General features: G+C 49.1%; 1 protein-coding gene across 1 annotated transcript in view; it reads right to left on the bottom strand.

Annotated features, from left to right (window-relative positions):
- ints4 (integrator complex subunit 4) overlaps window positions 1-18110 on the bottom strand; it is a 61820-nt gene extending 43710 nt beyond the window's left edge. Inside the window, exons 1-5 of the mRNA XM_038818054.1 lie at window positions 17990-18110; window positions 7929-8126; window positions 7051-7168; window positions 2516-2622; window positions 692-877 (exon numbers count right to left, since the gene is read on the bottom strand). Coding sequence (XP_038673982.1) covers window positions 692-877; window positions 2516-2622; window positions 7051-7168; window positions 7929-8126; window positions 17990-18043 — 663 coding nt within the window. The 5' untranslated portion in view covers window positions 18044-18110. The remainder of the gene's footprint in view (window positions 1-691; window positions 878-2515; window positions 2623-7050; window positions 7169-7928; window positions 8127-17989) is intronic.
- Window positions 18111-22976: the final 4866 nt, after the last annotated feature.

Here is a 22976-nt window from a genome sequence, read left to right as displayed (position 1 = left end):
CTTAACAGAAAATAAAGTACACTTTTCGAAGCGTAGTCTGTTGTAATATAGGAAACGTAGCAGACAACTTTGCGCACAGCAAACAGCAATGACGATGATGACCAGGTAATGTGTTCTTCTGCTGTTAATTTTGAGGGATAAATACTGATCAGGAAAGAATCTCCCAATTCTTTGTTGGAATTCAAAGAACAAAGAACAATATTGCACAGGAACAGGCCCTTCGGCCCTCCAAGCCTGTACCGGTCATGGAACCAACCTTGGCCAAAACCCCCACCACTTCTTAGTGCCATATCCCTCTGTACCCATCCTATCCATGTATTTGTCGAGATGCCTTTTGAATTCCTGTTAATGTATCTGCTTCCACAACCTCCCCTGGCAACGCGTTCCAGGCACTCACCACCCTCTGCGCAAAAAACCTGCCTCGCACACCTCCTCGAAACTTTGCTCCACGGACATTAAACTTAAAAGTCTTTTACATCCATCTGAGAGATAGGCCAGTCTAATGTCGCATCTGAAGGCGATCCCTCCAGCAAAGCAGCACTCTCTCAGTTTTGCTCTGGGAGTAGCAGCCTAGACTGTCCGCTCATGTCTCTGCCATCTTCCGACTCAAGATGCGAGGTCAGGTCTAGCCTGACCTGAATACCAGCTGACCGTGCGCTGAACAAGCCACACAACAGTAAACCAAACTCACCATGGCTTTCATCGCAGCTGTCCGAACACGAGGATCTTGGTCGGTGAAAGAGTCGCTGATGATTTTCTGCACATCTCTGGCAGCAAGGTTTTCCAGCTCCTTCATCACTGGCTTATCCAGGGACCCCAGACAACCGATCAGCTGCAAGCATTTATTGCGTACCATGTGGGACGTGTCCGCTAAGTTCTGAATATCGTAAAGAAAAACCAGCGGAGTTACGCGAAACTCAAAGAAAGGCTTGCATTTATATAGCGCCTTTCCCAACCACAGGCCGTTCCAAAATGCCTCACAGCCAGTGAGGTAATTTTTGAAGGGCAGTCACCGTGGCAACATAGGAATCATAGCACCCAATCTGCACACAGCAAGCTCCAAACAAACAGCAACATGACAATGACCACATAATCTATTTTGTGTGTTGGTGGAGGGATGAATATCGATCAGATCAATTCTTCACACTAAAATAAAAGCAAAACACTGCGGATACTGGAAAGCTGAACTGAAATCAGACTCTGTTAAGACTCAGCAGGTCTGGCTGCATCTCTGGAGAAACAAGAATTAACGTTTCGAGTCTGCCCGTCTCGTCGGAGCTAGCTCTGTTTCCGACTGAGTCTTTCCAGCATTTTCTGTTTTTAGTTGAAAATTCCTCACACCATGGCCTCACCTGTATCAGTAATCTCCTCCAGCCCCACAACTCTGAGGTATCTCCACTCATCGAATTCTGGCCACTTGTGCATCCCTAACATTAATCAGACCACCACTGCCAACATTGCCTTCGACTGCCAGCATCCAAAACTCTGGAATTCCCTCCCTAAACCTTTCCACCTCCCTCTCCTTTTAAGATGCTCCTTAAAACCTTTATTTCTGACCAAGCTTTTGAGCTCTGGGGCGGGATTCTCCGACCCTCCGCCGGGTGGGAGAATCGCCGGGGTCCAGCATGAATCCCGCCCCCGACGTCCTCCCAATTCTCCCGGCCCCCGAAAACCGGCCCGGCGTGAGTCGCGCCGCCTGCCTTGGAGAATGGCGTGGTCCGGCGCGACTCAATGGGCGCCGGTGCCACCCGAATTCTCCATCCTGCGATGGGCCGAAGTCCCGCCCGTGTGTAGCCGGTCCCGCCACGTAAATCAGAGTAGGTCCCTTACCGGCGGGACCTGGCGGCGTGGGCGGGCTCCGGGGTTCCTGGGGGGTCGCGGGGGGACCTGGCCCCGGGAGGTGCCCCCACGGTGGCCTGGCTCGCGGTCGGGGCCCACTGATCCGCGGGCGGGCCTGTGCCGTGAGGGCACTCTATTACTCCGCATCAGCCGTTGTGGTCCTCCACGATGACCGATGCAGAGTCGAACCCTCCCGCCCATGCGCGGGGATGACACCAGCACGTGCTGGCGCTCCCGCCCATGCGCCGACTCGCGCCTGCCGGCGGAAGCCCTTCGCCGCAGGTTGGCGTGGCGCCAGGCCCCTATCCCGGCAGCCGGTGGGTCACCAACCACTCCGGGGCAGGTCTTCCGCACCTTTGGGACGGCCCGGCGCCAGAGTGGTTCACGCCAGTCCGTCCCGCCGGGACCCCCCGCCCCGCCGGGTACAGGAGAATCCCGCCCGAAGTCTTTGCATGTGGCGTGGCTTCCAACTTTGTTGGATAATTCCCCTGTGAAGCTTGAGGATGTTGTATTACATTAAAGGTGCTGCTGATTGGAATGGGTTGCTGGGTTCAATCTGGGTAACAGGGATGGAGTTGTTGCGCTTTTCCTGTTCTTAAAATATCTCCAAAGCTAGCCCACCAGAAATAATTTCCTCCCACAAGAAGTTGGAAATAAACAGGCAAACGTTTCCTACCTTACATCCAATCTCCACCAAACGGAAGCTGAGAGGCAGATTGTCCTGGAGCTGAATGCCAATCACCAAAACGGTATCCAGTAACTGGGCGAGGACATGGTGGGACTCTGCAAGAAGACAGCATATTGAAAAACAAACACTCCAAAATTTGGGCAACTTATTTTCCCTTACAGACAAAATACTGCAGATTCCATCGAATCCCTGCTGTGCAGAAAGAGGCCATTTGGCCAACGGAGTCTGCACCGACCCTCCAAAAGAGAATCCTACCTAAGCCCATGCCCCCACGCTATCCCGTAACTCCACCTACCCTTTTGGATATTAAAGGGCAATTTATCATGGCCACTCCAGCTAACCTACACATCTTTGGCCTGTGTGAGAAAACCGGAGCACCCGGAGGAAACCCACGCACACACACGGGGAGAACGTGTAAACTCCACACTGACAGTGACCCAAGATCAGAATCGAACCCGGGTCCCAAGCGCTGTGAGGCAGCAGTGCTAACCAGTGTGCCATCCCAAGATTCTGGAAATCTAAAATCTGGGTTCTAGGTTCTACAATAAAAACGGAACGTGCTGGAAATACTCAACAAGTCCGGCAGCATTTCAGGAGGGAGAAACTGGGTTAAAGTTTAACGGTCGTATGACCTTTCATCAGAATTGAAGCGAGATAAAAATCTAAGAACGGTTTAAGCCAGCGAAAGGGGCAGGAAGAATAAAAGTGAAGGCCTGGGGCAGGGTGGAGGGGGAGCAAGATTGAATAACAAAATATTTCATGAGGCAATAGCCAAAGAGAGTGCTCATGGGGCTGGTTTAGCTTACTGAAAATGAATATCGCTTATTGTCACAAGTAGGCTTCAATGAAGTTACTGTGAAAAGCCCCTAGTCGCCACATTCCGGCACCTGTTCGGGGAGGCTGGTACTGGGCTAAATCGCTGGCTTTTAAAGCAGACCAAGCAGGCCAGCAGCACGGTTCAATTCCCGTACCAGCCTCCCCGAACAGGCGCCGGAATGTGGCGACTAGGGGCTTTTCACAGTAACTTCATTAAAGCCTACTTGTGACAATAAGCGATTTTCATTTTTCATTTAATTTTCATGGGTATAATAAAGAAACCGAGGCCATGTCCAAATGAGGCTTTAATGGCTACATGTGCAGCAAGAACGGTGGTTCGACGAATTCTGGATGTCTTGGGAGGTACCGGTAATCAGAAAACGAAGGATGCAATTTGAGCTGGAACCCGGAATAAATTGAAGCCGGAGAAAGTTGCCGAGGAAAGAAAGTGGGAGCAAGGTTTTTTTTTCCCAAAAGATATCTGATCAAATACGAGAAGGGAGATAGAAAAGTCAGATGGACAAGACAGAGGAGACAAACGGAAATCCTGCCACTGTAGGTGTTCTGGAAGGGAAGTTGGCTTGTATGTGTTTACAAAGACCATTTGAGATTTTGCCCAGTTTTACTAAACAGTCATTCGCATTTTTCCCTGAGTGTTTATATTTATTCCCAGAGAAAAGTGGCAAAATCAAAGCATCTCATCAATTAAATAAAAGTGGAAAATGCTGGAAACAATCAGCGAGTCTAGCAGCATCTGTGGAGAGTCAAGGTTAGTAACATGACCGGTACAGTCTTGGAGGGCCGAAGGGCCTGTTCCTGTGCTGCATTGTTCTTTGTTCCAGCTCGGGATTTTCCTCAGTGCCTTATCGTAGAATTATATAAGCCCGACAGTGCAGAAGGAGGCTATTCGGACCATCAAATGTACACCGACCCGCTGAAAGAGCACCCTACCCTATCCCTATAACCCCATCTAACCAATGGACACCAAGGGACTATTTATCATGGCCAATCCACCTAACCTGCACATCTTTGGACTGTGGGAGGAAACCAACGCACACACGGGGAGAAAGTGCAAACTCCACACAGACAGCAACCCAAAGGTGGAATTGAAGCCAGGTGGAGCTGTGAGGCAGCAGTGCTAACCACTGCCACCATCCCACCAGTGTAGTGCCACAAAATGATTCACATAATAAAAAATTACTGCATGACTAGCATTTATTGCTCAGCCTTAGATGCCCCTTGAAAAAGTGAGCCACATTCTTGAACTGTTGCAGTGTTCCCACAGAGCTTTTCACGCAGCCAGTGGTCAGGGTGTGGAATGCTCTGCCTGAGAGCGTGGTGCAGGCGGGTTCAATCGAAGCTTTCAAAATGGAATTCAGACAGTTAACTGAATCGGAAGCATGTTCAAAGCTATGGGGAGAAGGTGCGGGATTGGCAATAAGTGAATTAACCATTCAGAGAGTCTCTTTCCGCCCTGCAACAATTCTGCGATTCTATTAAAGTGGGTGTTCCAGGATTCTGGCGCAGCAATAACGAAGGAATTTGATACATGTGCCAAATCAAATGCTACATCAGTAACTCACCACATAACAGCAGTGAGGGGAATCTGTTTAGCTCACTGGGCTAAATCGCTGGCTTTGAAAGCAGACCAAGCAGGCCAGCAGCACGGTTCGATTCCCATAACAGCCTCCCCAAACAGGCGCCGGAATGTGGCGACTAGGGGCTTTTCACAGTAACTTCATTGAAGTCTACTCGTGACAATAAGCGATTTTCATTTCATTTGTATTTTATTTGATGGTGATGTTTAAGGAGGATGCATTAATGCGGACGCCGAACAAGCACCCTGCTCATAATTTCCATGGGTTCCTCAATCCTGAACCCCCTGCAACAGCCTGACTGTGTGGTGGAGGCAGGTTCAACAGCATTCATGAGGTAATCGGATTATTGTCCGAAAAGGAGACATGTGCAGGCCCACAAGGAAAAGGTAGGGTAGGGGCGCCAGGTGAATTGCTCCTAAGGAGATGGAAAGCCAGCATGGACACAACAGGCTGAACGGCCTCTTTATGTGCTGTAATCATTCTGTGAGTCTTTCAAAGCATTTATCTGCATCATAAGGAATGTACGATAGCTTGTGCTGAGGCGGAAAATGCACGGGGGCAAGAATATTGTTATCGTTAGCTTCGGTTGAAGCAGGAGACTCCCAGGACAGTGAAGGTCTTATCCTACACTCCACAGGACAGTAGTTCGGTGAATTTTTTTTTAGTGGTGATGTTAAAGGAGGGAATATTGTTGTGAACACTGCCATCGTGCTCTAGGCATGTCCTCAGACCATGCAAGAAGAAATCAAACATCCTGGGAGCCTCTGGCTTACAACTGACCAAAACAGAGAAGGCTCAATCAGGAAGTCGCCAAGCACATGTCAGAGGTGAAGTCGAGAGATATCACAAACTGCGAAATGATTCACCTAACCCACCCTTCAAGCACCCCCAGTCCCATATGTGGCACAGTCTGCAGATCGTGCATTACCAACCATCTGAGAACCCACTGAACTGAAGAGGAAGCAAGTCACCCTCGATCCTGACTCTACACCGGACTCCCAAGGAGGATCCTTAACTATAGCTCAATCCGTAGCATTTTGAAGACTGAGTTCCACTCCAGAGTCTTGATCACAAAATCTAGATTGACTTTGCCAGAGCAGTGCCGAGGGACTGCTGCACAGTTGGAGGTGCCGTCTTTCAGATGAGAAGTTAAACCGAAGCCTCATCTGTCCTCTAATGTGAAGGTGATAGATCCCATGGAATTATAGTAGGACAAGGGAGCTGAACCAGGTGCCCGGATCAATTCGCAATCTCTTAAACCTATCATTAACATATCACAGCTTCATGGTCACATACTGATAACAGCCAGTTTCTCCTATTTCCAGATTTTTTGTACAGAAATCTCAAATTGGCTAAAAGAGCTTTGACAAAGAGTCATCGGACTCAAAACCTTGGCTCTTTTCTCTCCCTACAGATGCTGCCAGGCTTGCTGAGATTTTCCAGCATTTTCCCTTTATTCTCAAATTGGTATTGTGTAAGCTGAACACCTGTCCTGTGTTACTAATACAGTACAAGTCACGAGAGTGATGGAATGCTCTCCACCTGCCTGGATGAGTGAAGCTTTGACACTCAGAAGCTCAACACCATCCAGGACTACGCCCCCCACTTGATTGGCACCCCATCCACCTTCAGCATGCACTCCCTCCACCACCAATGGACAGCAGCAGCAGCGCGCCTACCACCTGCAACATGCATTGCAACAACTCACCATGACTCCTCCGACAGCACCGCCCAAACCCGCAATGTCTACCACCTAAAAAGACAAGGGAGCAGACACAGGCGGACACCACCACCTGCAAGTTCCTCACCAAGCCACACGCCACCCTGACGGAAATAAATCAATACTGTTTTCCTGTCGCTGGGTCAAAATCCTGGAATTCCTTTCCTAACAGCACAGTGGGTGTACCTACATCACATGGACTGCAGCGGCGCATGGCAGTGGTTCACCACCCCTTCTCCAGGGCAATTAGGGATGGGCCCAGCCAGCGATGCTGACATTCCATGACAGAATTTTAAAATGGCAACGTAACTCAACTACAGGTGGTCGAGCAATGGCTGCGTACTTAAGCCGTAACAGCTTCTGCTAACATTGCTGCTTTCAAGACTTACTTTCGTTGTTAAGGGCAATGATGACATCGTCGATGATGCAGTCAGCTGCAAAGCCAGAAGTTTTCGACAGCAACCCAATCAAAGAGGCAATCTTCAGTCTGACTGAGCTCTCGTTCTCCTGTAATGGAAATACAGGGGTCAGCAAAGGAACATCCAAGGTCCCCCCCCCCCACCCACCCCTCAAAGCAATTCACAGCAGCATTACCAAACACATCTGACACCAAGACGACAAAAGGAGCTTTTATATCAATGTCACTGTCTCAATCTTTCCTTTAGTGCACAAAATTATCAAACAACCTCTGTCTTGAGATGACGGAGCATCCCACAGCTCCTTACTTTAATGGGACCGGTTTAGCTCAGTGATGCAGAGCAAGGCCAGCAGTGCAGGTTCAATTCCCATACATGAATGCCCACCTTCTCAAACTTGCCCCTTGCTTGAGGTGTGAATCACCACCAGTCAGCTCTCCCCCCTCAAAGGGGAAAGCAGCCTGTGGTCATCTGGGACTATGGTGACTTGACCGTTACCTTATTTTAAGGGGGATGGAGTGTGAAAACAGCAAAACCTTGCTACAACCAAGGGTCTTGCTACAATAAGGGATGCACTAGATTCTAGAATCGGATGAATGCAGAGATCTCAGAAGGTTTTAGGGCTGGAGGAAATTACAGAGAAAGGAAAAGGGCAAGGTCAGGGGAGGGTTTTAAACACCAGGCTGAGATTTGTAAAATGGAGGTGTTGTCGGACTTGAAACAATATGTCGGTCAGCAAGAACAGAGGGCAAGGGGTGAATGGGACTTGATGTGAAAAAACAATTGAGTATCCAGTTACAGAAGGTTGCCCATCATGAATACAAGTGGCATAACGTGTTGGCGGCCAGTACCTTATAGTAATGATCGAGGAGGATGCGAACAACTCCCTCCACACTCTCTGCCTCCACAGGCTTCTTTGCGAGCTGCAGGAGGTACTGCAGGGCTTCAGTGGAGTTTGTGGATTTGCACAGATCAATGTGGAGGGCGGCCGATTTGCTGGGTTTCGTCAGTCGGAGTTTCTTGGCTGGAATCTCTTCGTGTGGCTGTTGCTACATTTGCAGAGAGTAAAAATGAAGAGAATCAATTTAATCAATCTTTACACCTGGTTAACATTAAGGAACCCAGGGTGGCACAGTGGTTAGCACTGCTCCCTTACGGCGTCGAGGTCCCAGGTTCGTTCCCTGCCCCGGGTCACTGCCGTATGGAGTTTGCACATTCTCCCCGTGTCTATGTGGGTCTCACCCCTACAACCTAAAGATGTGCAGGGTAGGTGGATTGGCCACGCTAAATTGCCCCTTAATTGGAAAAAAAATTAATTGGGTACTCTAAATTTATTTTTAAAAACATTAAGGAACCCAACCAGCTTCTCCTATTTCACTGAATCATAAAATGATATAGCGGAGAAGCCGTCCACTTGGCCCATCATACCTGGGCCTGCTCATTGAAGAATTATCCAATTAGTTCCACCCTCTGCTCTTTCTTCAGTCGTGCAAATATTTCCCTTGAAGTGTTTACCCAATTCCATTTTGAAAGGTACGATTGAACGTGCTTCCACCGCCCTTTCAAGCAGCACATTCCAGATCACAATTTAATGCGTAAAAAATATTTTCCTCATCTCATCTCAAGTTCTTTTGGCCATCATATTAAACAGTAGGAGCCGGCAGCTTGACGCCGGCATAGACCCAATGAGGTTACTTGCCTGTTTTGGTGCTGCAAATTCTAAGTAAAAAGTCTCAAAACGGTGAGCGGGCAGTAAATTGTGGATAGCTCTGTTGAACGAAGTGAACTGAAATGAAAATTGCTTATTGTCACGAGTAGGCTTCAATGAAGTTACTGTGAAAAGCCCCTAGTCGCCACATTACGGCGCCTGTCCGGGGAGGTTGGCATGGGAATCGAACTGTGCTGCTGGCCTGCTTGCCACAGACTTGGTAAAGAATGTGACGGATAATTCTAGGTGTGAAATTAGCATTAAAAATGACTCATTTGATAATCAGTTAATAATCCATTCTTTTCTTTCTGAGCTTGGTCGGCACATGGTGAGTCACCGCTCAGATCCCAATTGTATGGGCGACACGCAAACTGGGTGATTCTCGCACATACGAGGTAGTCTGTCTGGCTTTAATTTAATTTTCAACGGTGGTGGGTCCGGTCTCACAAGTCAAACCACCCGACATCAATGAATGGAACAAAACATTCCAACTACTCAGTTTGGTTGAAGTCAGTAAGGGAGGTTGAGAATTCCATTTGCACCCGCTCTCTACATGAGTTGAGAGCCATTCTCCTGCCATCTCCCCGTAACCCTGCACATCCTTCATTCTCAGATAGCAGTACAACTCCCTCTTGAATGTTTCAATTGAACCTGCCTCCACCACACTCTCAGGCAGCACATTCCAGATCGCTTGAGTTATTTTTGCTTCTTTTGCCAATTACTTTAAATCTGTGCGCCCTCTCGTTCTCCATCCTTTCAGTAATGGAACAGGTTCTCCCTAACTACTCTGTCAAATGGGATTAAGGTATTGAGAGTGTTTCTATTTATTCTTTCATGGGATTTGGGTGTCACCAATGAGGTCAGCATAATATCTTTATTAGTGTCACAAGTAGGCTTACATTAACACCGCAATAAAGTTACTGTGAAAAGCCCCCAGTCGCCACACTCCGGAGCCTGTTCGGGTACACAGAGGGAGAATTCAGAATGTCCAAAGTACCTAACAGCACGTCTTTCGGGACTTGTGGGAGGAAACTGATCCCTTAATTGTCCTTGGATGTTTCGAAGGGCCATTAAGTGTCACACTGTCATGCTTCACGTTCTGATAATTGACATTCACCATCACTGAGAATCGCTTTCAATTCCAGATTTCTAAAATGGGGTTTCATCCCTGTCCCCGGGGCATTAATCTGGGCCTCTGAATTACTAGTCCAGTGACATCAGCACTGTGCCACCATCTCCCTGGGTAAGCATGCTTGACCGTGATTGTAAATGCCAGATGACACTAAGATGAGTGGTAAAGCGAAAAGTGCAGAGGATACTGGAAGTCTGCAGAGGGATTTGGATAGGTTAAGTGAATGGGCTCGGGTCTGGCAGATGGAATACAATGTTGACAAATATGAGGTTATCCATTTTGGTAGGAATAACAGCAAACGGGATTATTATTTAAACAATAAAATATTAAAGCATGCCGCTGTTCAGAGAGACTTGGGTGTGCTAGTGCATGAGTCACAGAAGGTTGGTTTACAAGTGCAACAGGTGATTAAGAAGGCAAATGGAATTTTGTCCTTCATTGCTAGAGGGATGGAGTTTAAGACTAGGGAGGTTATGTTGAAATTGTATAAGGTGTTAGCGCGGCCACACCTGGAGTATTGTGTTCAGTTTTGGTCTCCGTACTTGAGAAAGGACGTACTGGCGCTGGAGGGTGTGCAGAGGAGATTCACTAGGTTAATCCCAGAGCTGAAGGGGCTGGATTATGAGGAGAGGTTGAGTAGACTGGGACTGTACTCGTTGGAATTTAGAAGGATGAGGGGGGATCTTATAGAAACATTTAAAATTATGAAGGGAATAGATAGGATAGATGCGGGCAGGTTGTTTCCACTGGCGGGTGACAGCAGAACTAGGGGACATAGCCTCAAAATAAGGGGAAGTAGATTTAGGACTGAGTTTAGGAGGAACTTCTTCACCCAAAGGGTTGTGAATCTATGGAATTCCTTGCCCAGTGAAGCAGTTGAGGCTCCTTCATTAAATGTTTTTAAGGTAAAGATAGATAGTTTTTTGAAGAATAAAGGGATTAAGGGTTATAGTGTTCGGGCCGGAAAGTGGAGCTGAGTCCACAAAAGATCAGCCATGATCTCATTGAATGGCGGAGCAGGCCCGAGGGGCCAGATGGCTTACTCCTGCTCGTAGTTCTTATGTTCTTAAAGGAGGAGAGATTTAACGCGGAGAAGGCCTTCGATAGGGTTGAGTGGGAGTACTTGTGGGAGGTGTTGGAGAGGTTTGGGTTTGGGGAGGGGTTTATCCGGTGGGTGAGGCTGCTCTACGAGGCTCCGATGGCAAGTGTAGCCACGAATAGGAGGAGGTCGGAGTACTTTCGGCTGCATCGGGGGACGTGACAGGGGTGCCCCCTGTCCCCCTTGCTCTTCGCGTTGGCGATTGAGCCCCTGGCCATGGCACTGAGGGAGTCAGGGAACTGGAGAGGCCTGGTGCGGGGTGGGGAGGAGCATCGGGTGTCGCTGTACGTGGACGACTTGTTGCTGTATATGGCGGACCCGGTGCAGGGGGATGCCGGAGGTGATGAGGATTCTTAGGGAATTCGGGGGTTTCTCGGGGTATAAGCTGAACCTGGGCAAAAGTGAGGTGTTTGTGGTGCATCCGGGAGAGCAAGAGGAGGGGATTGGTAGGCTCCCATTGAAGCAGGCAGGGAAGAGTTTCAGGTACCTAGGGGTCCAGGTGGCGGGGAGCTGGGGGGCCCTGCACAGGCTCAACCTCACAAGATTGGTGGAGCAGATGGAGGAGGAGTTTAAGAGATGGGATATGTTACCGCTGTCACTGGCGGGGAGGTTGCAGTCCGTCAAGATGATGGTGCTCCCGAGGTTTTTTCTTCCTGTTCCAGTGCCTCCCCATCCTTATCCCAAAGGCCTTTATCAGGAGGGTCAACAGGAGTATCACGGGATTTGTGTGGGCGCATGGGACTCCGAGGGTTGGAAGAGTGTTCCTGGAGCGAGGCAGGGATAGGGGGGGGCTGGCGTTGCCCAACCTCTGTGGGTACTACTGGGCGGCCAACGCAGCGATGGTGCGTAAGTGGGTAACGGACGAGGAGGGGGCAGCGTAGAAGAGGATGGAGGTGGCGTCTTGTGTGGGCACGAGCCTGGAAGCGCTAGTAACGGCGCCGTTGCCGCTCCCTCCAACGAGGTATACCACGAGCCCAGTGGTGGCGGCTACCCTCAAAATTTGGGGGCAATGGAGACGGCACAAGGGAGAAATGGGGGGCTCGATGGAGGCCCCGATACGGGGGAACCATCGGTTCATCCCAGGGAGCATTGATGGCGGATTTCTGAGCTGGCACAGGGCAGGGGTTAGGAGGTTGAGGGACCTGTTTGTGGAGGGGAGGTTCGCGAGCTTGGGAGAGTTGGAGGGGAAGTTTGGGCTCCCCCGGGGAGCATGTTTAGGTGCATCCAGGTGAGGGCGTTTGCCAGGCAGCAGGTGGAGGGGTTCCCCTTGCTGCCCCCACGAGGGGTGCGGGATAGGGTGATCTCGGGGGTGTGGGTCGGAGGAGGGAGGATCTCGGACATTAACCGGGTAATGCAGGAGGTAGACGAGGCCTCGGTGGACGAACTGAAGGGTAAATGGGAAGAGGAGCTAGGGGAGGAGATTGAGGAGGGGACGTGGGCGGATGCCCTGGAGAGAGTGAATTCCTCCTCTTCCTGTGCGAGGCTTAGCCTCATACAGTTCAAGGTGCTGTATAGGGCCCACATGACTGGGTCGAGGATGAGCAGATTTTTCGGGGGAGAGGACAGGTGTGCTAGGTGCTCGGGGAGCCCAGTGAACCATGCCCATATGTTTTGGGCGTGCCCAGCGTTGGGGGAGTTTTGGGAGGGGGTAGCAAAGACGGTGTCGAGGGTGGTGGGATCCAGGGTCGAGCCAGGCTGGGGACTCGCAATTTTTGGGGTTGCAGTGTAGCCGGGAGTGCAGGAGGCGATAGAGGCCGGGGTTCTGGCCTTTGCGTCCCTAGTAGCCCGGCGGAGGATCTTGCTCCAATGGAAGGATGCGAGGCCCCCAAGCGTGGAGGCCTGGATCTCGGATATGGCGGGGTTCATTAAATTGGAGAGGGGGAAATTTGCCCTGAGGGGATCAGTACAAGGGTTTTTCAGGCGGTGGCAGCCTTTCCTGGACTTCTTGGCGGAACGGTAGGGAAATAGGCCGGCAGCAGCAGCAACCGGGGGGGGGGGGGGGGGGGGGGGGGGGGGTGGGGGGGGTAAAGGATTGGGGGGAGGGAGAATTGTGCATATGGGTTTGTGGAGGGTGCTATCTCTCTCTTTTTTTTTCTCTTTTGTTTTTCTCTTCTTTCTTTTTCTTTGTTTTTGTTCTTTCCTTTTGTTTGAAGTTGCTCTTGAAGCTGGGAGGGTACTGTTCATGGGGGGTTACCGCGGTTGTATGTTAACAAAGTTAAGATGTTTATATTTTGTATTTTGTAAAAATTTCAATAAAAATTATTTATTAAAAAAAAGGAGAGATTTAAAGATATAGAGAAAGAGGTGGTGTTTAAGGAGAGAATTATAGAGCTTCAAAGAAAGATTTGCATTTATATTGCCATTTGCACAATGGCCAGACACCTTAGGCCCAGACAGCTGAAGATACAGCCGCCAATGCTGAAGCAATTAAAATTGGGATGTGAAGATGCCAAAAGAGAACTGGAGGAGCGCAGAGATCTCAAGAGGGTTCAAAAGCTGGAGGAGGACACCGAGATAGGGAGGGACAAGGCCATGGAAAGATTTGAACACGAGTGAGCATGTTAAAATCGAGGCATTCGGCAGATATAGATTGCCAAGCACAGAGGCGATAGATGAACAGGACTTGGTGATTGTTTGGAAATGAGTCCATAGTTTTGGAGGATCTGAAGGTTATGGCGCTAATAAAGGAGCCACAATGTCTGCTGTGTCTTCACTCCAGCAGGAGACAGGCTCCTGATGTGCTGCCAGACCTGTAAATGACTCAAGCGCCCATTTCATCTGCACTTCAGCAGCAGAGTAGTACATTGTGTCTTATTTGCTGCAATGTTCCTGTGATCATTAAGCACAAAATCCTCTGACTTAATGTGGGGCAATTTGCTGATGTGTCCATAACCAGCTCGAAGGCAAGTGTTTGATCGTCAAAGCTCATCAGTGAAACTTTGCAACTTAATTATTTAGCATTTGGGAATTAAAGTGTTATTGGTGAGCAGCCACAATACCAAGTCCCTCCGTGCCTTATTTCCAACTTGTTTATTAACCATTAAAAGCAAATGGGGAAGTAAATCTGTCAAAACGGCCTGGAAGCAAAAATCAGGAGCGTTGTTTTCTAACAGGCAGCAATCTAATGATTGTCCACTCTCTCCTCCCCCTCTCACCTCCTCCTCAAAAGAGGCTTGGGGTTGGCCTTGAATATTTCACTCAAGGTCAATAGAAAATTTCAAAACAGAGATTGATAGATTTTCGCCAAATATCTGAGATGCTGGAAACCTGAAATAAAAACAATTCTGGAAATACTCGCAAGTCTGACAGCATCGGTGGAGAGAGAAACAGAGTTCACATTTCAGGATAACAATGAACATAGATTTTACAGTGCAGATGGAGGCCATCTGGCCCATCTTGTCTGCACCAGCTCTAGGAAAGAGCACCCTACTTAAGCCCACGGCTCCACCCTCTCCCCGTAACCCAGTAACCCCACGAACCTTTTTGAACACTAAGGGCAATTTATCATGGCCAATCCACCTAACAAGTACATCTTTGGACTGTGGGAGGAAACCGGAGCACCAGGAGGAAACCCACGCAGACACGGGGAGAACGTGCAGACTCCGCACAGACAGTGATCCAAGCCGGGAATCGAACCTGGGGCATTGGAGCTGTGAAGCAACTGTGCAAACCACTGTGCTATGGTGCCGTGATGATGATATAGGATCATCATCAAACTCAAGCGTACACTCGTGTTTTTCTTGTTTTGTTTTTTTGTTGGGCAAGGGATATGCTTCCAAGCCCAATAGATGGGAGTTAATATTCAGATCAACCATAATTTAATCGAATGGCAGCACATGTTCGATGGGCTGAATGACCTCCCCCTCCATTGTTCCTAATCGCTGCATTGTTCCTAATCTTTATTAGTATCACAAGTACATAGAACATAGAACAGTACAGCACAGAACAGGCCCTTCGGCCCTCGATGTTGTGCCGAGCAATGATCACCCCACTCAAACCCACGTAACCCGTATACCCGTAACCCAACAATCCCCCCATTAACCTTACACTACGGGCAATTTAGCATGGCCAATCCACCTAACCCGCACATCTTTGGACTGTGGGAGGAAACCGGAGCACCCGGAGGAAACCCACGCACACACGGGTAGGACGTGCAGACTCCACACAGACAGTGACCCAGCCGGGAATCGAACCTGGGACCCTGGAGCTGTGAAGCATTGATGCTAACCACCATGCTACCGTGAGGCCCCAAGTAAGGCAGCACGGTGGCGCAGTGGGTTAGCCCTGCTGACTCACGGCGCCAAAGTCCCAGGTTCGATCCCGGCTCTGGGTCACTGTCCGTGTGGAGTTTGCACATTCTCCCCGTGTTTGCATGGGTTTCGCCCCCACAACCCAAAGATGTGTAGAGTAGGTGGATTGGCCACGCTAAATTGCCCCTTAATAGGAAAAAATGAATTGGGTACTCTAAATTTATTTATTTTTAAAAATAAATTAGTGTCATAAGTAGGCTTACATTAACACTGCAATGAAGTTACTGTGAGAAGGCCCTAGTCGCCACACTCTGGCACCTGTTTGGGTGCACAGAGGGAGAATTCAGAATGTCTGATTCACCTAACAAGCAGGACTTGTGGGAGGAAACCGAAGCACCCGGAGGAAACGCACGCAGAAACGGGGAGAACGTGCAGACTCCACACAGAGTGACGCAAGCCGGGAATCGAACCCGGGTCCATGGCACTGTGAAGGAACAGTGCTTACTCTTGTGCCACCCAGAAAGGGGGGGGGGGGGTCAATGTGCAGAAACCTTTGCTCCGAGAAGGTCCCATAAACTCTGTGCAGGTAAAGTTCCCGATTTTTGACAAAATGTAAACTTTCAACTTTTCACAAAAAAATATAAAAACTAGAAGAAATATACAAAAATAAAAAAATACATCATTTAATAAAGGTTACATCCACACCATCAGTAGCCGTTTCTTAAGCAAATATGTGTTTCCCACATTAAAATAGAACCTCATGGAAAAAATATAAAATCATTTAAAACTTTAGTACAAGATTGCACATGAATTAAAAACATAATTTTGAAGAATTAATTCACACGGTTGATTGACAGACTTCTCTTAAATATTTGTTTTCAAGTCTACTAGAATTCTTTGAAGGGGGCTGCACGGTGGCACAGTGGTTAGCACTGCTGCCTCGCAGCACCAAGGACCTGGGTTCGACCCCAGCCCTGGGTCACTGTCCGTGTGGAGTTTGCACATTCTCCCCGTGTCTGCGTGGGTCTCACCCCCACAACCCAAAAAGACGTGCAGGGTAGGCGGATTGACCACGCTAAATTGCACCTTAATTGGAAAAATAATTGGGTACTCTAAATTTAGAAAAATAATTCTTTGAAAACTTAACCAGTAGAGTTGACCAGGGAGAACATGTGGATGTGGTTTATTTAGATTTTCAGAAAGCTTTCAACAGGGTCTCACATAGCAAATTAATATATAACGTTAAAGTGCATGGGGTTACGGGTAGTCCTAGACCATAAGACATAGGAGCAAATTTAGGGCACTTGGCCCATCAAGTCTGCTTCGCCATTCAATCATGGCTGATATTTTCTCATCCCCATTCTGCTGCCTTCTCCCCATAACACCTGATCCCCTTATTAATCAAGAACCTATCTATCTCTGTCTTAAAGACACTCAGTGATTTGGCCTCCACAGCCTTATGCGGCAAAGAGCTCCACAGATTCACACCCTCTGGCTGAAGAAATTCCTCCTCATCTCTGTTTTAAAGGATCATCCCTTCAGTCTGAGGTGGTGTCCTCTGGTTCTAGATTTCTTACAAGTGGAAACATCCTCTCCACGTCCACTCTATCCAGGCCTCGCAGTATTCTGTAAGTTTCAATACGATCCTCTCTCATCCTTCTAAACTCCAACAAGTACAGACCCAGATCCTCACACATTCCTCATATGACAAGTTCTTCATTTCAGGGATCATTCTTGTGAACCTCCTCTGGATCTTTTCCAAGCCCAGCACATCCTTCCTTAGATGCGGGGCCCTAAACTGTTCACAATACTCCAAATGGGGTCTGACCAGAGCCTGATACAGTCTTGAGATGGATACAGTGCTGGTCAGCCGACAGGAAGCAAAAAGTTGGAATAAATGGGTCTTTTTCAGATTGGCAGGCAGTGACTAGTGAGATACCGCAGGGATCTGTGCTCAGACCACAATTGGTCACAATATATATTAATGATTTGGATGATGGAACTAAATGTATTAACTCCAAATTTGCAGATGATACAAAGTTGGGTGTGAGGGTGAGCTGTGAGGAGGATACAGAGATTGTTCAGAGGGACTGGGACAGGCTGAATGAGTGAGCATATGCATGGCAGATGCAGCACGGAAGTACAGTGGTTAGCACAGTTCCTTCACAGCACCAGGGTCCCGGGTTCGATTCCCCGCTGGGACACTTTCTGTGCGGAGTCTGCACGTTCTCCCCGTGTCTGCGTGGGTTTCCTCCGGAGGCTCTGGATTCCTCCCACAGGTCCCAAAAGACGTGCTTAGGTGGTATGGACATTCTGAATTCTCCCTAAAAGTGGCGACTGGGTGATTTTCACAGTCACTTCATTGCAGTGTCAATGTAAGCCTACTTGTGACACTAATAAATACTATTATTATTATGATGGTTTTCCAAATATAAAACTAATAAGATGATGCAAAAAAATTAAAAACCCCTCACTGTCCGGAGTTATAGCCCCGCGGTTGAAATGCCTTTAACTGGAGGGTCTGGCGGGTGGGACTAGGCCTCAAGCCTGAGTAAGAGGCCGTTTTCCTGACGGTCGAAGCCGCGTCAGACGGCCTGACGGCCGGCCCGATGTTGAGTGCGGGGCCGGGGGGGCGCGGACCAGGAGCGGAGAGGGGGACGCGCCGAGTTCCGGTAACACCGGGGGGAAACCGAGCGGAGTTTGGAAGGAGCTGACCCACCCACCTGAACCACTTTGGTGAACTCTTCGTACACCCGCTTCTTGAGGTGCGCCGCCATTGCCGCCAGAAACGCCGAACCCGAAACCGCGCGGCGGACGGAGAGGGGCCGGCCCGGCTTCCGTACCCGCCCCCAGCCACTGACATCACAGGGAGCTGGATCCCAGCAGCCAGAATGGAGCAGCCCCGCCCCCAGGAACCAGCAGCCCCCCCCCCCCCCCCAGCAGAACTTGCAGCCCCACCCCCAGCAGGAACCTGCAGCCCCACCCCCCCAGCAGGAACCAGCAGCCCCACCCCCCCAGCAGGAACCAGCAGCCCCACCCCCCCAAGCAGGAACCAGCAGCCCCACCCCCCCAAAGCAGGAACCAGCAGCCCCCCCCCCAGCAGGAACCAGCAGCCCCACCCCCACAGCAGGAACCTGCAGCCCCACCCCCCCAGGGACCAGCAGCCCCACCCCCAGCAGCGCCCCCCAGCAGGAACCAGCAGCCCCACCTCCCCAGCAGGAACCAGCAGCCCCACCCCCACAGCAGGAACCAGCAGCACCACCCCCCAGCAGGAACCAGCAGCCACACCCCCAGCAGGAACCAGCAGCCCCACCCCCACAGCAGGAACCAGCAGCCACACCCCCAGCAGGAACCAGCAACCCCTCCCAAGCAGGAACCAGCAGCCCCCCCCCCCCCCAAGCAGGAACCAGCAGCCCCACCACCCAGCAGGGAGCAGCAGCCCCACTCTACCCTCCTGGGAGCCAGTAGCCCCTCCACCCCTGAACCAGCAGCCCAGCCCCACCACACCCCCTTCACACACCAGGAACCTGCACCCCCACCATGTTCACCTCCACCGGGAACATACACCCTCACCCCTCCCCCCAGACATTCACCCCCACCAGGAATCAGCAGCCCCACCCCACCACCTTCACCCCACCAGGAACAAACACCCTCACCCCTTTCCCCCTGACATTCACCCACACCAGGAACATGTAGCCTCCACCCCCCACCCCACAGACACCCGCACCAGAAACACATAAACCCCTCCCCCCCCCCAGATATTCACCCACACCAGGAGCATGTAGTCCCCAACCCCCCCAGAAACTCACCCATACCAGGAACATGCAACCCGCACCCGCACACCCCCCCTCCCCCCCCCCCCCCCCCCCCCCCCCCCCGCCTGCCGCCCGCCAGACATTCACTCACATCAGGAGCATGCAGCCAACCCCACCCAGACACTCGCCCCAGACATGCATTCACACCATGAAGTGCCTTTCCCACCCCCAGGGTGACCAGGATAGGACTCACAGGGGGATACATTTAGGGGTGCCTGTTGTGGGGCGCCCAGTGACCTGTCCCAGGAAATACCAGTTGTGCAAGTGGATGAAAGCCAGCCCTTGGAAAGAGCAACCTACCTCAACCCACCTTCACCCTATCCCTGTAACCCCACCTATCCTTTTTTGGACACTAAGGGCAATTTAGGACAGCCAATCCACCTAACCTGCACATCTTTGGACTGTGAGAGGAAACCCAAGCAGACACGGGGAGAACGTGCCGACTCCGCACAGTGACCCAGCGGGGGATCGAACCTGGGAGCCTGGAGTTGTGAAGCAACAGTGCCAACCACTGTACTACCGTGCTGCCCACGGATAGCTAAATTGAACTGTGAAACTAAGTTAAAAGGTGGAATGTTAGAGATGCAACGGCAATATATTTAAGAACTCATAGAATCATATCTATGATTCTATGAACTCCAAGCAAAGATCCATTTGGGTGCAAATGAATCCATTTGGGTGGAAATTAGAAATAGTAAGGAGAAAAGGTCACTGATAGGTGTAGTCTATTGGCCACCAAATAATAACATCATGGTCGGGAGAGCAATAAACAAAAAAATAACTGATGCATGTAAAAATGGTACGAGAATTATCATGGGGGATTTTAATCTACATGTCGATTGGTCAAACCAGATCTGTCAGGGTGGGTAGCCTTGAGGAGTTCATAGAATGTGTCCCTGAAAGTTTCCTCGAACAGTATGTAATGGAACCTACGAGGAAGCAAGCTAGCTTAGATCTGGTCCTGTGTAATGAAACAGGAATGATTAGTGACCTCTTAGTTTGGGATCCTCTTGGAAGGAGTGATCACAGTATGGTTGAATTTAAAATGCAAATGGAGGGTGAGAAAGTAAAATCCAATCCCAGTATCTTGTGCTTAAACAAAGGAGACTATTGGGGCTGATTTAGCACAGTGAGCTAAATAGCTGGCTGGCAATGCAGAACAATGCCAGCAGCGCGGGGTCAATTTCCGTACCGGCCTCCCTGAACAGGTGCCGGAATGTGGCGACTAGGGGCTTTTCACAGTAACTTCATTGAAGCTTACTTGTGACAATAAGCAATTATTATTATTATTACAATGGGATGAGGGAGGAGTTGGCTAAGGTAGGCTGAGAGCAAAGACTTTATGGTGGGACAATTGAAGAACAGTGAAGGACTTTCAAAGCAATTTTTCACAGTGCTCAGCAAAATTATATACCAGTGAAAAGGAAGGGACTGCAGGAATAAGAATAATAAGCCATGGATATCTAAGGAAATAAAGGAGGGTATCAAATTGAAAGAAAATGCATACAAAGTGGCAAAGAATAGTGGGTAACTAGAGGATTGGGGATTCTTTAAAGGTCATCAGAAAGCCACGAAAAACGTTATAAAGAAAATTAAGATAGATTATGAGAGTAAACTAACTCAGAATATAAAAAGAATGCAAAGGTTTCTATGAATATATAAAATGAAAAAGTGGCAAAAGTAAACATTGGTCCTTTAGAGGATGAGAAGGGGGATTTAATAATGGGAAATGAAGAAATGGCCGAGGCATTGAACAGATATTTTGTGCCGGTCTTCACAGTGGAAGTCACAAATAACATGCCGATAATTGATGACGAGGCTATGACCGGCACGGGAGCACAGGGGTTAGACCTGTTGCTTCACAGCGCCAGGGTCCCAGGTTCGATTCCCGGCTTGGGTCACTGCCTGCGGAGTCTGCATGTTCTCCCTGTGTCTGCCCGGGTTTCCTCCAGGTGCTCCAGTTTCCTCCCACAAGTCTTGAAAGACGTGCTGTTAGGTGAATTGGACATTCTGAATTCTCCCTCGTGTACCCGAACAGGCGTCGGAATGTGGCGACTAGGGGCTTTTCATAGTAACTTGCTTGCAGTGTTAATGTAAGCCTACTTGTGACAATACAGATTATTATTATGACATGTGAGGACCTAGAAACTATCATTATCACGAAGGAGGTAGTCCTGGGTAAGCTATTGGGGCTAAAGGTAGACAAGTCTCCTGGCCCTGATGGAAAGCATGCGGGGAAAATAGCAAATGGACTCGTGGTAATTTACTAACTTCGCTGGACTTTGCGGCGGTTCCGGCAGATTGGAAAACTGCAAATGTGACGCCACTGTTTAAAAAAGGATGTGGCAAAAGGCGGGTAACTATGGGTCGGTTAGCTTAACTTCTGTAGTGGGGAAAATGAGTGAATCTATCAGCAAGGAAGAAATAGCGAGACATCTGGATAGAAATTGTCCCATCGGGCAGACGCAGAATGGGTTCATGAAGTAGACCATGTTTAACCAATTTACTGGAAATCTTTGAGGACATTACAAGTGTGATGGACACTGGAGAACCGGTAGATGTGGTGTATCTGGATTTCCAGAAGGTATTCGACAAGGTGCCGCACAAAAGGCTGCTGCATATGATAATGATGCACACTGTTACAGGTAATGTATTAGCATGGATAGAGGATTGGTTAACTAATAGAAAGCAAAGAGTGGGGAAAAATGGGAAGCAGGGCGGTTATTTTCACTGGCGGGTGAAACTAGAACTAGGGTGAATAGTCTCAAAATAAGGGGGAGCAGATTTAGGACTGAGTTGAGGAGGAACTTCTTCACCCAAAGGGTTGTGAATCTGTGGAATTCCCTGCCCAGTGAAGCAGTTGAGGAAACCTCGTTGAATGTTTATAAGCAAAGATAGATAGATTTTTGAACAGTAAAGGAATTAAGTGTTATGGTGAGCGGGCGGGTAAGTGGAGCTGAGTCCACAAAAAGATCAGCCATGATCTTATTAATTGGCAGAGCAAGCTCGAGGGGCTAGATGGCCTATTCCTGCTCCTAGTTCCTATGTTCTTAAAGATGTATCCCAGTGTGCAAGATTCATCACCCATGGCTAAATAAGGACGGTATGAATAGTATCAAATTGAAAGGAACACTGTTCAATTCGGCGAAGGTTAGTGGTACGTCAGAAGGTTAGATATATTTTTTAAAACTCCCGGGTTTTGAAAACTGGGGTGGTAATAAGTCCTGAGGTGGCAATCTTTGGGGTGTCGGAGGACCCGGGAGTCCAGGAGGAGGCCGATGTCTTGGCCTTTGCTTCCCTGGTAGCCCGACGGCAAATACTGTTGGCATGGAGGGACTCAAAGCCCCCGAAGACTAAGCATGGCTTTCGGGCATGGCGAGCTTTCTCGGTCTAGAAAAGGCTAAGTTCGCCTCGAGTGGTTCACTTATCGGGTTTCGTCTGGAGGTGGCAGCCATTCATTGACTTCTTTGCGGAGAATTAGTCGTCAGCGGGGAGGGGGGGGGGGCTAGGGTAATGTAGAGTAGGGGGTGGTTTAGGCAGGTCCTTGCGCAATAGGAATCGTGGTTTGCACTCTTGTTATTTGCTTTTCCTTTTGTACGGTACTATACAATGTCATTGTTTTATATGCCAAAAATACTTCAATTAAATTATTTATTAAAAAAAAAGATATATTTTGAAAACAACAAAGAATGACTAAAAAAAATAGAGGGAGAAAGTAGAGTATGAAAGAAAGTAAGCTAGTAATATAAAAATAGTCAAGAATTTCTACAAGTATTTAAATAGCAAATAGGAACATAAGGCTAGATGGTCCTCTAGAGGGTGAGCCTGGGGAATTAGTAATGGAAAACAAGGCGTTACACCGATATATTGTGTCCATCTTCACTGTAGAAGACTC

This window comes from Scyliorhinus canicula, chromosome 14, assembly GCF_902713615.1.
Source record: "Scyliorhinus canicula chromosome 14, sScyCan1.1, whole genome shotgun sequence".
Taxonomy (NCBI): Eukaryota; Metazoa; Chordata; class Chondrichthyes; order Carcharhiniformes; family Scyliorhinidae; genus Scyliorhinus; species Scyliorhinus canicula.
Note: the sequence above shows the minus strand (reverse complement) of the source record. Positions and strands in the feature narration are given on the sequence as shown.